The sequence below is a fragment of the Neophocaena asiaeorientalis genome, unplaced genomic scaffold, assembly GCF_003031525.2.
Source record: "Neophocaena asiaeorientalis asiaeorientalis breed wild unplaced genomic scaffold, Neophocaena_asiaeorientalis_V1.1 scaffold78, whole genome shotgun sequence".
Lineage (NCBI taxonomy): Eukaryota > Metazoa > Chordata > Mammalia > Artiodactyla > Phocoenidae > Neophocaena > Neophocaena asiaeorientalis.
Genome location: NW_020175018.1, coordinates 15,497,872 through 15,511,016, shown reverse-complemented (window position 1 = coordinate 15,511,016; position 13,145 = coordinate 15,497,872). Strand labels below are relative to the sequence as shown.

Here is a 13,145-nt window from a genome sequence, read left to right as displayed (position 1 = left end):
GGGGGGTGGGGTGGAGGGGAAGAGAAAGGGCCAGACTCTGAATACTTTTCAAAGGTAGGGCTGACGGGATGTGACGAATCAGCGGGGGCGTGGCAGAAGCAGGGATCCAGGGATGCCCCATGCCGGACCTGAGCAGAGATGACGGGCAGCCCACTGGGTCTGAGTTCAGGTCCAGGAGACAGAAATTCGGGAGAACCGGGAAGCGTTGGATTTGGGTCAGGCTTAGAGCCACAGGTCTAGAAAGAGGCCCGAGGATGGCGCCCAGAAGGCACAGCGAGTTACTGCCTGGGGAGGCAACGGGGAAACAGCAAAGGAGACCAGGAAGAGGCCTCAGGGAGGTGGAAGGAAAGCCAGGAACAGTGTCCTCGGAACCCAGACAGCGTGGTTCGGGGGAAGGAGTGACCACTGGGTCAAATGCTACTGATGGGTCAGTAGGAGGAGGGTGAAGAACCGTCAGGTTCAGTAACGTGGAATCTACTGGTGTCCCTAAAGAAGCGTTCTGTTTCTTAAAAAACAAGGAAAGGCCAGGCTGCCTGGGGATGTGGCGGAAGGGACCCTCACAGCCGGACGGCAGCACCTCTACGTGCTGATGGAGGGAAGAGGACGCTAGCTGGAGCAGCTCCCAGGCGGGTGGAGAGGATGGGCTGCCCGCTCTCACCCCAGGGCCCCTTGCAGGCTCGGAGACGTGGCGCTGGGAGCTTGCAGATGTTCTCTTTTCCTCGTTACGACTCATTTCTTTGGCGACACAGGATGCAAAATCACGGTGGGGGAGAAGGCATTGAGGAGGGTGGGGAGGTGCCCAAACGTTGGCTTTCCAGAGGGCGGCTGTATTTAACCTGAATCCAGTCTGACGGGGGTCGGTTTCCCTCCAGCCTCAGGAAGCGGGGCAGAGGCGGGCCAGGGTTTAACCCAGGTGAGCACAGGGAGGGAAGGGTGGGGCGGAGCTGAGTGCAAATGACAAGGAGCTGAGGACTCCCCTGGCGGTCCAGTGGTTAGGACTCCACGCTTCCACTGCAGGGGGCACGGGTTCGATCCCTGGTTGGGGAACTAAGATCCTGCGTGCCACGGCGCGGTCAAAAAACTAAAAAAGACTAGGAAGGTGTCTGCAGCTCTGCTGAAGGGGGCGGGGGGCAGGGATGGGGGAGGGAGAATTAAAAGGTGGCTGGACGTGGGTCACTAGAGGGAGGGAGGGAGAAAAGTCAGAGGCGGTGAGCAGGTAGGAACCCTTTGGCCCGAGACCACGGGAGAGGTACAGCGACCGGCAGTGACCAGTCCAGACTGGAGGCAAGCAGGCACTGGTGGTAAGGCCGTGGAACTGGGGGTTAGAGACCTGGGGGTGAGGGGTCACCTACAGAGACACCAAAACCCCTGAGAACTACAACGGGAGACGTGCTGGAGACTGAGCCACGGGCCAAAGGAGGGGAGTGACCCTCAGAACCGTCTAATGCACCCACGGGTCGGGGGGAGGAGGATGTGGGACCGGACACAGGCTCAGCAGCGTGGTGCCCGTGGCACACGGGGGCCAGCGGGGGTACAGTCTACGGGGTGGGCTCCAAAGCCAGGGTGTGAGGGGCAGGCAGGGAGAGTGGCCTCGAAGCACGCGTGTGCACGCAGAGGAGACACGCAGCCACCCCCACGGCCACAGCAGGAGGGCGGAGAGGCTGCAGGAGAAGCGGCGCCCTCGCTCTCGGGGAAAGCCCAGTCTCGGGACGGCTCACAGGAGGCGGAGCAGCTGGCCCTGGTCTGGCAGCCCAAGGACTGGTGGCAGTGGCTACAAGCAGCATGTAAGTCAGTGGGCATCACGAGGCAGATACAAGGGGAAACGATCGTGAAGAAAAGAGACCTAGGGCTTCCCTGGTGGCGCAGTGCTTAAGAATCCGCCTGCCAGTGCAGGGGACACGGGTTCAAGCCCTGGTCTGGGAAGATCCCACATGCCGCGGAGCAACTAAGCCCGTGTGCCACGACTACTGAGCCTGTGCTCTAGAGCCCGCGTGCCCCAACTACTGAAGCCCACGCACCTAGAGCCTGTGCTCCGCAGCAAGAGAAGCCACCACAATGAGAAGCCCTCTCACTGCAACCAAGAGTAGCCCCCGCTCGCCGCAACTAGAGAAAGCCCACGCGCAGCAATTAGGACCCAACACAACCAAAAATAAATAAATAAATTAAATTAAGAATAAAAGAAAAGAGACCTAGTGCTCTGAGGTGGGAGTGAGTGAATTCCTGACCTGCGGGAGCTGGGAGTCCAACATCTGGGAGGCGCCGAGCCCGGCGGCCGGGCCGAGCTGGCCCTCGTAGACCAGGGCTTGGTTTCCACTCATGGGCTGGTAGGGCGAGCCGGACTGGGGCTTCACCATCTCTAAGGGCTGCATGCCTGGGAACGCCGAGTAGGGGGGCTTCAAGGCTGTGCCTCCGGAGAGGATCATGGTGCTGGGCGGTGACAGGCTGGGGTGCATGTACACCTGAGATCTGCAAAAGCCAGAGAGACGGTCGGGGCAGGTGCACGACCGCACCAGCTGATCTCACGTGTGGGCACGCCTCAGAATCCCCTCAGGGCTCGTCGCTCCAACACAGGCTGTCGGCTCACCCCCAGGGATTCTGACTCAGAAGGTCTGGGATGGGCCCTGAGAACTTGCACTTAAACAAACTCCTAGACGGTGCTGCTGGTCTCGGGCCCACGGTTTGAGCATCACTGGATTAAACAGACAGCACAGAACAGGAGACACTGAAAGAGTGGGCCAGAGGCGGCAAGGTGCTGCGAGGCGGGAGAGCAGGGAGGGGGCCGGAGGACACAGAGAGCAAGGGCAAGGCCGGGCCACACCCCGCCCACACCCGCCCCCGAGCGGGGCAGCGCAGAGCAGCAGCCGGCAAAGGGAAAAGGCCCACAGGCCGGGAAGGCGGAAAGCCCTGTTGCGAGCTGCCAGCCCCCCAAGTCCTGGCGTCTCACCTGAAGGGCTGTAAGGAGCTGAAGATCTCCTGAGACTGGGAGACGGGGAGCCCGCCCCTCAGCCCGAGCTGGGCTTGAGCTTGCAGAGACGTGTGAAGGGAAATCGGGATCTGCTGGGCAGCGGCAGCCTGTGGACGGCGGGCCAGGCCATCACCATGCTGCCCTCCAGGCTGACGCTCGCCCCCGCCTCCAACCCCCGCCCGCCCTTCTCCACGGGCAGCCAACACCGCCCACGATGCAAACTCATGTCCTGCCTGTGCTTCCTTCACTCTTGGGAGAAAGCAGAAAACTGGCAGCAATCCCAAACCAGGGCACATCCCTATACTGGATTCTGTACAGTGGTGGGAACACTGGCTACACGTATCAACAGAGGTGGGTTTCAGAAACGCAACAGTGGATGGAAAACGTGTGTGAAGAAGAAGAACACGTGCAGTATGATCCAGTTACGCGAAGAGCAAGGTCTCGCAAAACCAAACAACGTAATACTTAAGAATATGTTATGAACAGAGATCAGGACAGGCCAAGTCCTCTGTCCCAAAAACAGCACTTCATCCTGGTCTGTGCGGGCACACGCGTCGGTGGGGCTGCAGGACGAGCAGGAAGGCCCAGCACCAGCTTCAGGAGGAAGACTTCCAAAAAGCACCCCCTCGTGGCACAGAAAGTATGCCAATTCTGCATAAAAACAAACACCTGCTCGCTTCTACAACTACCTCTTTCTAACGCATCCATGCCTGGGAGTCTAGGCCTTTCTTCTCTTCATCAGAAGGATACCTGATCACCAAAGAGAATTCCGTTTCAGTGAATTCCCCAGCTAGGGCAGAGGAGCGCTTCGAGAAGGGAAAGCTAAGCAGAGTCTGGAGCACTCAGCTCCATCCTCCTCCTCGTCTCTCGTGTACTCATCCAGTAAATACTGACTGGCTGCCATACGTGCCGGGTACTGAGCGGTAACGCGAGGGGCACAAAAAGTGAGACACACCACGGACAAATAAATGAAGAAGGCAGGTAACTACGCCGTGCGCTGCACCCCTCCCCCACCCCCCCGCGGGGCCACCTGGCTCGCCGTCATCACCTGTTGGTAACTCTGCTGCTGAGGTATCGTCTGAGGAACCAGCCGGGGCTGACTTGCAAACACATGGCCATCCAGGTAGAGAGGTGGCAGGTGGTTGCCTGGAAACAGAATCCGAGGGGGTGAAACAGGATCAAGTCTCACTGTTCCAGAAGGTGCTGGGAATCAGTGGGAGGAGGGAGTGTGTGCACTGCTGACCCTGTGCTCCTGCGTGGCCCAGGGCCCAGGAAGAGGGGCTGGCTGCAGCCTGCCTTTCCCACCTCACCCATTTACCCACGGCCCCGCACACAGGGGCCAGGGGGTTCGTTATAAAGGAAGGCTGCCTGGGTCTCTCAGTCACCTTCCTCTTCATCTCCCTGCTATCGAGTCCACAGTGGAGGGTCAGAAGGATCTATTGGAATTACATCACTGAGACTTTGGCAGCCAGGCCCTCAAAACCCCCACAGGCTCCCTTGGGGCACCAACACAGTGATGAGGATGGTGACAGGATAAAACTGGGCTCAGCTGATACAAAGCACTTCCCAGACGCGAGCTCGTCTCACTGGCGTGGCGACCCCACCCACGGCCGCCATCACCCTGTGTGATGTCGCGGAGGAGGGGGCACAGCTCAGAGAGCTGCTCATGCGGCACGGTCGGACCCAAAGCCAAGTCTCTGATCAGAACCCTCGGCAGGAGGTGGAAGAGCCTCACCAAAGTCGCACGGTCCTGCTTCCCAGCCCAGGAGGCAGGTGACCTGAGCACGTGGGAAGCTACGACCCCCAGCCTAGAACGCGCCCCCCTCTACACACTCCTTAAGTCAAGGTGGGGGTGGTACTCAGGGCTGAGAATCCAGCCTTTCTCTCGAGTGAATGGAGAAGGCTCCCTGAGCTGGCACGCGGGGGAGATACCTGGAAGAGACGCAGAAGGTGCGACCGAGGCCACGGGCATGGGGGGCATGGAGACCCCACCGAAGGAGCTGTAGTTGACCCCGCTGGAGGCTCCCCCGGAGGACGGGGGCTGCAGGCCCGAGCCAGTGCCTCCTGGAGAGCTCTGCTCCGGCAAACTGGGCGAGTTTTCCCAAGCCTTGCGCGCAGACTCCATCTTCAGAAGCAAGGAGGTGGGGGAGATGAAAATTACCGTCTGGGAGGCAGCGGATAGCACAAGTTAAGCCCGGGGAGGTGGGCGGGGCCGCCCGCTCCTGCCCCTTCACAAGCCAAGGCACCGGTGGCCCCGCCTTGCTCGGGGCCAGTGTTACCTTCAGAGTGAGGTCGGCGGTGGGGAAGGACATCTGGGAGAGGCCGATGGCCCTCTGGATGTGATGATCGCGCCGGAGGATGGGAATACTCTGTGCCAACCCAGCCTGAAGGGGAAGGAGACCACGGGACACTGACAGGCCCAGAGAAAGCGAGACGCCGTGTCCAAACACGCCTTCCGTTTTGGTCGTGTGCAGTCATGTGCACTCGAGACCCCTCCAAACGGCTGCCTCCACCGACTCTCTCGAAAGAAGGCCGTGGAGAGCCACCCTCATCCCCGCACCCCGAGCCCTCCAGCAGGGCCGCCGTGTTTTGGCAACAGAAACACGGCTGGCTGCCAGTACGCAGGCACCACTACATGGCATGGAGATACCAGGTCCTGTCTCAGCCCCCTCCCCCAAAACTGTGAAAAAGAGGTCCTGGTAACACATGTTCGGAAATGCAACTGCTAGGCCCTCCTCCTGCAGTGCCCAGCGCCCACCAGCACGACACAGAGAAACCTCAGAGTAAAGAAACCTGTTTAGTGCAGCATTCTCAAACATGTGCGACCACAGAACCTGGGAGGCTTTAAATCACAAAGTGCCAAATAAACCAGACCTTAGGAGTTACACTCTCCCATTTTAAGTTCACAAAACCAGAGCGTGGAACAACTTGCTCAAGGACTACACTGTAACTAGCTAGCTAGAGACAGCATCAGGACTCAAACCACGTCCGCCCAACCCCAGAGCCATGGCTGGTTCGCCCCCTCTGGTTTCGGAACACCTCACGAGGCTCTTTTTGCCCAGGGCCTGCTGGCACGGGGACGACAGAGCTGGAGGTGGAAGCACAGACTTACGTTACTGGCCAACGCATCCTGAAGTTTGACAACTGGATTCCCCGCGGGACCAGAGGCAGAACCGGGCTGCAAGCTGAAATCAGAGTCCTGGAAAAAAAAGGGAACAAAGCCCACAGGCATCACTGTGGCTCACCTTCTGTCAGAGACCCACGTTAATGTGATCCACAGTCTCAGCAACTCAAAAACCCACTAAGCAGCATTCACCACATGAGCAGGATGGCCAGATGTTTCCCGAAGGCCCCGAGAAAGGAGGCCACCCCCTGCTCTCTGTCCGGCTCCCTGCTCGGCCTGAGAACCTGCCTGGTGTCAGCAGGGAGACGGAGAACGTAGCTCACAGCACCTCTTCACCTGCAAAGCCACCCACCACGCTCCCCTGGAGCACTGCCAGCGCCCATGTCCCCGCTCCTTCTAGGAGCCCACCCCAAGCTCCCCCCTTCCTCTCCAAGCACCAAAGGTGCGGGGCGGGGGCACAGGTAGAAGAAAACAAATCAAAGCCTCACCTTTGGATTGACTCCAAATTCAATGGGGGGCACTGGCAGCACAGAGTCCACGTGAATCTCCACCCCATTGACAGGGGGGACCACAGCCCCTTGTAGCCGCTCAGCCCCCTCGGAGCCCTTTCTGTTTTTCAGAGACCGCTCATTGCCGATGGGGCCTGGTCTGTGCTCCTTGCTCTGTCCCGAGCCTTGTTCGGAATCCTTGATGGAAAAGCAGAGAAGCTGAGACGCACAGCCTGGAAATGACCCTGATCTCCAGCTTCCAAGGGACCAGGAGTTGGGGAAGAAGACAAAAGATACCACCAGCCCTTCCGCCCAGCCTGGCCCCTGAGAGCCAGACTCCCAGGTTACCTTCGGCTCCGACTGCTTCTGAGTCTGCTCCTTGTGGCCATCGGCCTTGGGCTCCAGGCCGGGCCCGCTCGCCTCTTCGGGTTTCAGAGTGCCGTACGGGGAGCTGCGCTGCGAGGAGGTCGCTGAGGACTCCCGAGACTCGGCGCTCAAGTCAACGCCACTGTCTCCCTGGCTGCTCTTAAAGCCCTGCTGTGCAGGACACAGGAGGGTCAGAGCCCAGGCTGCTGGACACGTCTCCCAGCCCGAGCCCACGATCACAGGTACACATGGGCCCTGGACGGAGACCACAAACCCGCTGCGCGTGTGACCACCGCCAGATGCCGAGGAGAGGCCCTCACGCCGCCTACCCAGGGTGGGTGCCGCTCCCTGGCCATCGCCGCTCTTCCTCCCTCCCACACAGGCCCCTCCCGCAGATCCGAAAGCAAGACTGCAGACCAGTGACGAGCCAGGCTCACTGCTCGGCCAGGGAGAGCACGGGCGGGCCTCTGGGACGGCAGCGGTTGTGAGCACACGCCTGGCGCCCGGCGGCCACTCACCTCGGCAGAGCCAGGCTCAGTGCCGGCAAAGGCAGTGGCGGCTTTGGCCCAGGAGTCGCCGGTCGAGGCCTGAATGGGGAGGGCTGCTAGGGAGGAAGACAGAGAGTCAGGACGTCGAAGAGGAACAACCAAGCCGGAAATACAAGCACAGGCGCAGCTCACACAAACCCAAGTCTCTGAGCCGCCCCCGCTCCCACTGCAACCAACCCATTAGTGAAAGAGGAGCTGGTCTGGTACCTTCGCCTGACTTCCCAACACCCTCAGGCGGATCTCCGTGAACGTGCTTCCTGTGATTTCACTGACAATGTGCCCTACTAAACACACCAGCAACTTTTCACTCACACCAGTTAGAATGCTCTATCACTACCTCTGCTGCGGTGAAGCTTTCTGCACATAAACCACTTATTTCTACACGTTAGCGCCTCTACAAGTCTCTGAAAAATTGAAGCTGATGTTACTCAACTTCTGTTAGCTCACAGACCACCCTGAGAACCCAACAAAAGCCATGGACCCTGGGTGTGCATACGAAATCTCACATGCTCTTTTTAAGATCCAGGGGCCCTCTGAAGTCACCCACAGACCCCTGGTCTGAGCAACCAATGAGATGCTGCAGAATCCTGGAGGGAGAGCGTGACTCCGGAGTTAGCCCACTCTGCTTGACCAACACGGCGGGTAAGTACTTTTGGACATTTATACCATGACAGCCACCACGCTCACAACCAAACTGACCGATCAAAATTTTATTAAAAGTTACCGTACTTTCAGTCAGAGTTGACTACTTCCCTATGTTATTTTACACTGTGCTAGAACCAAGCTTTTAACCAGGAACATGAAGATAGGCCATGAGGCAAAACTGAAAGAATCAGGTCCAGAACCTAGGCTCTTGGGTGTTTGTCACATGGCTCTGGGGTTGTCACTTCACTCTGGAAGCCTCGGCTGCTTGGAATAAAAGAGCTGGAAATGGATGATTTCTCCGAGCTCCCCCCTGCATACCCTGCAGGGCCCTGCCGAAAGCAGGCGTTCAAGAAGGATCTGCTCAATTAAGATGGCTTTGTATTTTAAAATGAAAAATTACCAGAAAAATAGCACTGGGTAAGAAATTTTTTCAGGGAAACAAATTTTCTAAAAGGTAAAGGCCACCCTAGTCTGGTTTCAAACCTAAGAGCATTTGGGGAGGAGCTGACAGAAACTTCCTTCTGCTGAGGAAAGAGCACACAGCACAGACAGGAAAGCTTCTGGACTCCTGTTCTGAGCAGTCGTCTGCTGCTCTTCCTCAAGGGAGGCAGGAAGGATAACCGGTGTGGGCGGAGTCAAGCCAACTCCCCGAGTGACCTCAGCTGGGCGGGGCGGGGGCCATCCTTTCCCATCGCTGGATGCAGAATGCTCTCCTCTCCACCACGTCTCAGGTTCAGAGGCTGCAGCAGCACGTGGTGCTAGGATGGCCCCCGACGCCCTGACCCAGCAGACGAAGCCAGGAAACGGGTAATGCCCCGTCTGTGTTCACGGCCCCAAAGCAGGACGCTCCCTAACGAGAGGCCCCGAGCCTGTGATGCGGCCGTGGGCCGAGCGGCTGGGCCCAGACCCCGAGCTCTTACCCTGGCCGCTGCTCTCCCAGATCTCGGTGCCCAGGCTACTGCCAGGCACAGCTCCATCACCTTGCTCCAGGCACAGGTGGTTCTGCTTTTTCGCAAACCGAGGAGGAATACGAGAGGAAAGACTTCGGCCTTTGACAGGTACCTAAGGAGAAGAAAGGTGATGCGGTCCGGCCTCGACCTCAGACATGAAGGATAACGAGCTCTCCCCAGGAAGACTACCCCAGGCACCAGAACCACACCCCCGGAAACTGCTCCAGTGACGCTACAGCCAGCGGCGCTACAGCCAGACCTCAGCGTCAGCCAAGACTCAACCACGTGGGAACTGCAGTGCCGACCAAACCGCCCCCGGAAGTGACCGGTGGGCTATGACCTGGGACTGCGGGGCAAGTGAGCAGTGCTCGGCCCCGACTCCGTTTCGAGTACAGAGTCGCCAACCCTCGCGACTCCCAGGGTGATGAGTCTCGTCCCACTCAGGCCGGAGCACAGTGGAAGGAGGATGGACTTCGGGGCTGATGGAGGCCTGCGTCCTGCTCGGCCCTGTTTCGGCGGGTGTCACCCCGGACCAGTCCCCCTCTCGGACAGCAGGGATAACACCATCTGCCGCCGTGGAGCCACGGGGATAGCGGGCCCTGGGAGGCAGTGCGTGTTTAACAAACATGCCTTCTTCCTCTCCTGTCTTGGGCCTGATTCAGAAGCCCCGTCCGCCCCGGCCCCGCCCACGCCTCGCGCCCCGACCTGCACGGCTGGCTCCTTCCTTCTCCTCTCTTCCTCCAGCACACGGCGCTGCTTCTTGGTCAGGACTTCGATGAAGCCTTCCCCCACCACAGAGCCCACCTCGCCCTCCTCTCCGGGGCTGGATCCGCAGTTTTCAACGCCGGCATCTGAACCAAGATTCACAAGAAAAGACAGTGAGTGGTTCCATTTACTGGGAGCCAAGAATAACCCAACCCTACAGACACCTGATATCTAAGGACCGGCTCAGCTCAGAGGCCAGGCTCTTAGCTGGCTTGGGCCTCAGCATATTCACCAGGGTCTAGGAAACCCAGCTATGATTTCTACACCCTTCTCATGGCCCCTCTAACACAGTGTTACCTCAAATCAAAGAGGCTACGGTTAAGAAAACAGTCTTCGGAGACAGACATACTTAAGTCCCGGCTCCGCTCCTAACCAGCTGTGTGACCTTGCACAAACCACTCAACTTCTCTGGGCCTCAGCTTCCCCATCTTTAAAACTGGGGCACTGCAGGGCTGTTATGGGGGTTCAGCAAGGTTGTGAGCGACATGAAGGCAGGAATCCTTTCTGTTTTGCTCTTAACCCAGTACGTGCCCAGAAGCTAAGATATTCAGTGAAAGGGCAAACCCGGCAACCCACAGAGGTGGCCACGGCTCCCCATTTGGCCCGGATTCTTCTTCCCCTGAAGATGTGAGGTGACACTCACTTCCATAGTTCAGGTCAAACGGTTTCATGGTCTCTCCCTGCTCGCCTGCCCTCTGGGCAGCCAGCTGGGCCTCCTTGTCTGCCTTCTCACAGGAGGCCTCAGGGATGTCAGAGGTGGCATGGGCTGCCCGCTCCAGCGTGTAGTGGCCGCTCCCACTGCTGCAGCCAAGACCTCCAGGCAAGGTGTCATCCGGGGACCTACAAAGGAAGGAGGATCTCGTTAGCTCAGAAGTGACCAGAGGCTGGGGAAGGAGAGAGAAGGAGAAACCGCACAGGCACGCACGGCACGCACACAGCACAGCGCCTGATCTTTGTCACTGCCTCTCAGCGTCCCCTCCGCGCAGCAGAAGCCGCTTGCTGGCGGCAGCGCACTCTGCAAGTCCGTGTGGAGGCTGCCCCAGCACCACTGCTACGGCAGAGCCCACGGGAAAACTGCTCTCTCCCCAGCCCCTTCCCAGGGCTGATACTTCTGTCCTTTCCCGCTGTGTGCCAAACCCAGTAGGGCTACAGAAAGGAGAGGGAGAAGGGGGAATGCTTAGAAAGGGGCTGCAGAACCTTCTGCTCCTCTCCTAAGACTGACCAGAGAGGAGCCCCGGCCTCGCCCTACCGCCAGCCCAGCGACTGGGGTAGAAATCAGAAGCAAAGCCAGGTCTTGGCATCTGGGGCCGAGAAAGCTAGTCTAGATGGACACCTAAAAGAACCCGCATTCTTCTGTGCTTCCTTCTTTGGGGGTATGGATTAATTACAGGCCAGGCTTCGGTGCCCTGAATTCTAAGGAGGCTGGGAGGTGGGAAGCAGTCTTCCTCAGCACGCTGGGGCGTGGCCTGTGCACCATGAGGAATGCAGGCTGCACAGCGTCTGCCCTTGCCCTGATTCCGGGCCAGGCTCGGGCACTGAGCCGACACCGAGCACCGATCATCACCGCCCACCAAAGCCTCTAATTCTAAACGAGACGTGCTCACCAGGCCTCGGGCAGCTCACTCCCTTTGCTTACCGCCTGGCTCTCACCAGGCCGAGGTGGCAATCCCCAAAGCGGCGCTGCTTCTCTTCACTGTCGAGAAGCAAAGCCACTCAGGGAAGAGCGATCTCTGCGGGGGCCAGGAGGCCAGCACTGCCCCACGTGTTCCTGGAGGACGCCGCCTGGCAGCAGCCTGGAGCCAAGGAGTCTGGTGGACTGACCGGTACTCACGAGGCGCCGTGAACAGGGAGCGCCCCTCTGTGGCGGTGGCCCCTCGGCTGGACTCCGAGGAGACACACGGGGACTGAACTCGTGAGACAGGGACTGGGATGGGCACCACAACCACAGGGGGACCGGTGGGGCAGGGGCTCTAGGCTTAGTTCTGAAGCCACAGCAACAGCAGCACGCCACAAGAGAAGCAGACAGCAGTGCGAGAGCCAGTGATGGAGACGCTCACGGACAATGGCCTCGGCGGGCAGGCGCCCTCCTGGAGCACAACGAGGGGGAAGGAGTCGGGGCCCTGACACACGGCGGGACACGCATGCATGAAGTACCGCTGGGACAACCGGCTAACAGAACGACAGCAACAAAAAAGAACCCGGGACTCTGTTTCCGGTTTACCTTTTGGCTTTCAAAGGCGTCCCACTCTGATGGCTCTCATAACGGGGAGAAGTCTCACCGCCACCTGGCCTAACAGGCTTCTCCCCGAACCCTCCCGGCTCCAGCTTCCGGCTCTGTCTGTCAGCGAGGGGTCTCTGGCCGGAGAAGCTCCGCTTGGCCAGCTCCTTCTTCTCGCCCGTGCTCGCCACGGGCAGGCCGTCGGCCTGGGGGTCGGGCTCGGGCCCGGGCCCGTCCCGCCTCTCCCGCCTCTCGCTGAAGTCGCTGCTCTCGGAGGCCGTCTCCCACTCCTCGTTGGCATGGTCCGAGGAGTTCTGGTAGGCGAGCTCGGGGGACCTGCGGCCCGTGGTGCCGCTCCTGTCCCCGGGACAGGGTCTGGGCCGGCCCGGCCACTGGCCCGCCGGCAGGGGCTGCTCATCCTCCGGCCCCCACAGGCCCAGGGCCTCCCGCTCCTGCCGAAGGCGCCGGAAGCGGGGGGGCTTGTCCTGGCGCGGGGGCCGTCTTCTCCTGAAGGGCCGGTTCTCGGCATTTTCGGAATCTGCCCCGTGGTCATCTTGGAAGAAGGCCCTCTTGTCCTCCACACGGCCATCCTCGAAGCCCCGGGTGCCCAAGGCGTCGGGGTGTCTGTAGGCGTCCGGGATGTAGTCTCTGTCTGAGGGCCGCCGGGCCCCGCACGTGTCGGGGGGGCCGGACTCCTGCCAGGAGGCGCCCAGACCCCGGCTCGGCCAGGGGGCCGCCTCCTTGGCCGCGAAGGTTCTCCGGCCATACGCGCAGTTGCTCAGCCGCGGGGGGAGGGCGCGCCCGAAGGCCCGCGGGCCTCGGTTCTTGGCCTCCGGCCCGCCGTGGTCCTCGGGGCACATCCTGCCGGACCTCCAGGACTCCCTGAAGTCACCCTTCCTCCCAGCGGCCTCCTCCCTCTCCGGGAGCGCGCTCTCGTCCCCGGTCTCGGCGCCCCGCTGCCGTCGCCGCTTGGGAAGCTCCTCGTACTCAGAGCCCTCGCTGTGGGTCTCACTGGCGATCCTCCGCCGGGGCTTGGCCCGGGGGAAGTCGTCTGCCAGCCCGAACTCTCGCGGTCC

At 60.2% G+C, this 13,145-nt stretch overlaps 1 protein-coding gene and 1 non-coding gene across 2 annotated transcripts in view; both read right to left on the bottom strand.

Annotated features, from left to right (window-relative positions):
• Positions 1 to 13,145, bottom strand: part of PRRC2B (proline rich coiled-coil 2B) — a 62,936-nt gene that overhangs the window by 8,091 nt on the left and 41,700 nt on the right. Inside the window, exons 17-29 of the mRNA XM_024762221.1 lie at positions 12,073 to 13,139; positions 10,495 to 10,691; positions 9,792 to 9,937; positions 9,057 to 9,198; positions 7,462 to 7,544; positions 6,926 to 7,114; positions 6,578 to 6,775; positions 6,078 to 6,164; positions 5,245 to 5,349; positions 4,898 to 5,090; positions 4,014 to 4,111; positions 2,945 to 3,072; positions 2,226 to 2,466 (exon numbers count right to left, since the gene is read on the bottom strand). Coding sequence (XP_024617989.1) covers positions 2,226 to 2,466; positions 2,945 to 3,072; positions 4,014 to 4,111; positions 4,898 to 5,090; positions 5,245 to 5,349; positions 6,078 to 6,164; positions 6,578 to 6,775; positions 6,926 to 7,114; positions 7,462 to 7,544; positions 9,057 to 9,198; positions 9,792 to 9,937; positions 10,495 to 10,691; positions 12,073 to 13,139 — 2,874 coding nt within the window. The remainder of the gene's footprint in view (positions 1 to 2,225; positions 2,467 to 2,944; positions 3,073 to 4,013; positions 4,112 to 4,897; positions 5,091 to 5,244; positions 5,350 to 6,077; positions 6,165 to 6,577; positions 6,776 to 6,925; positions 7,115 to 7,461; positions 7,545 to 9,056; positions 9,199 to 9,791; positions 9,938 to 10,494; positions 10,692 to 12,072; positions 13,140 to 13,145) is intronic.
• On the bottom strand, positions 4,339 to 4,424 carry LOC112411579 (small nucleolar RNA SNORD62). Its single transcript, XR_003005660.1, has one exon. It is a non-coding gene; the product is annotated as a small nucleolar RNA SNORD62 (small nucleolar RNA).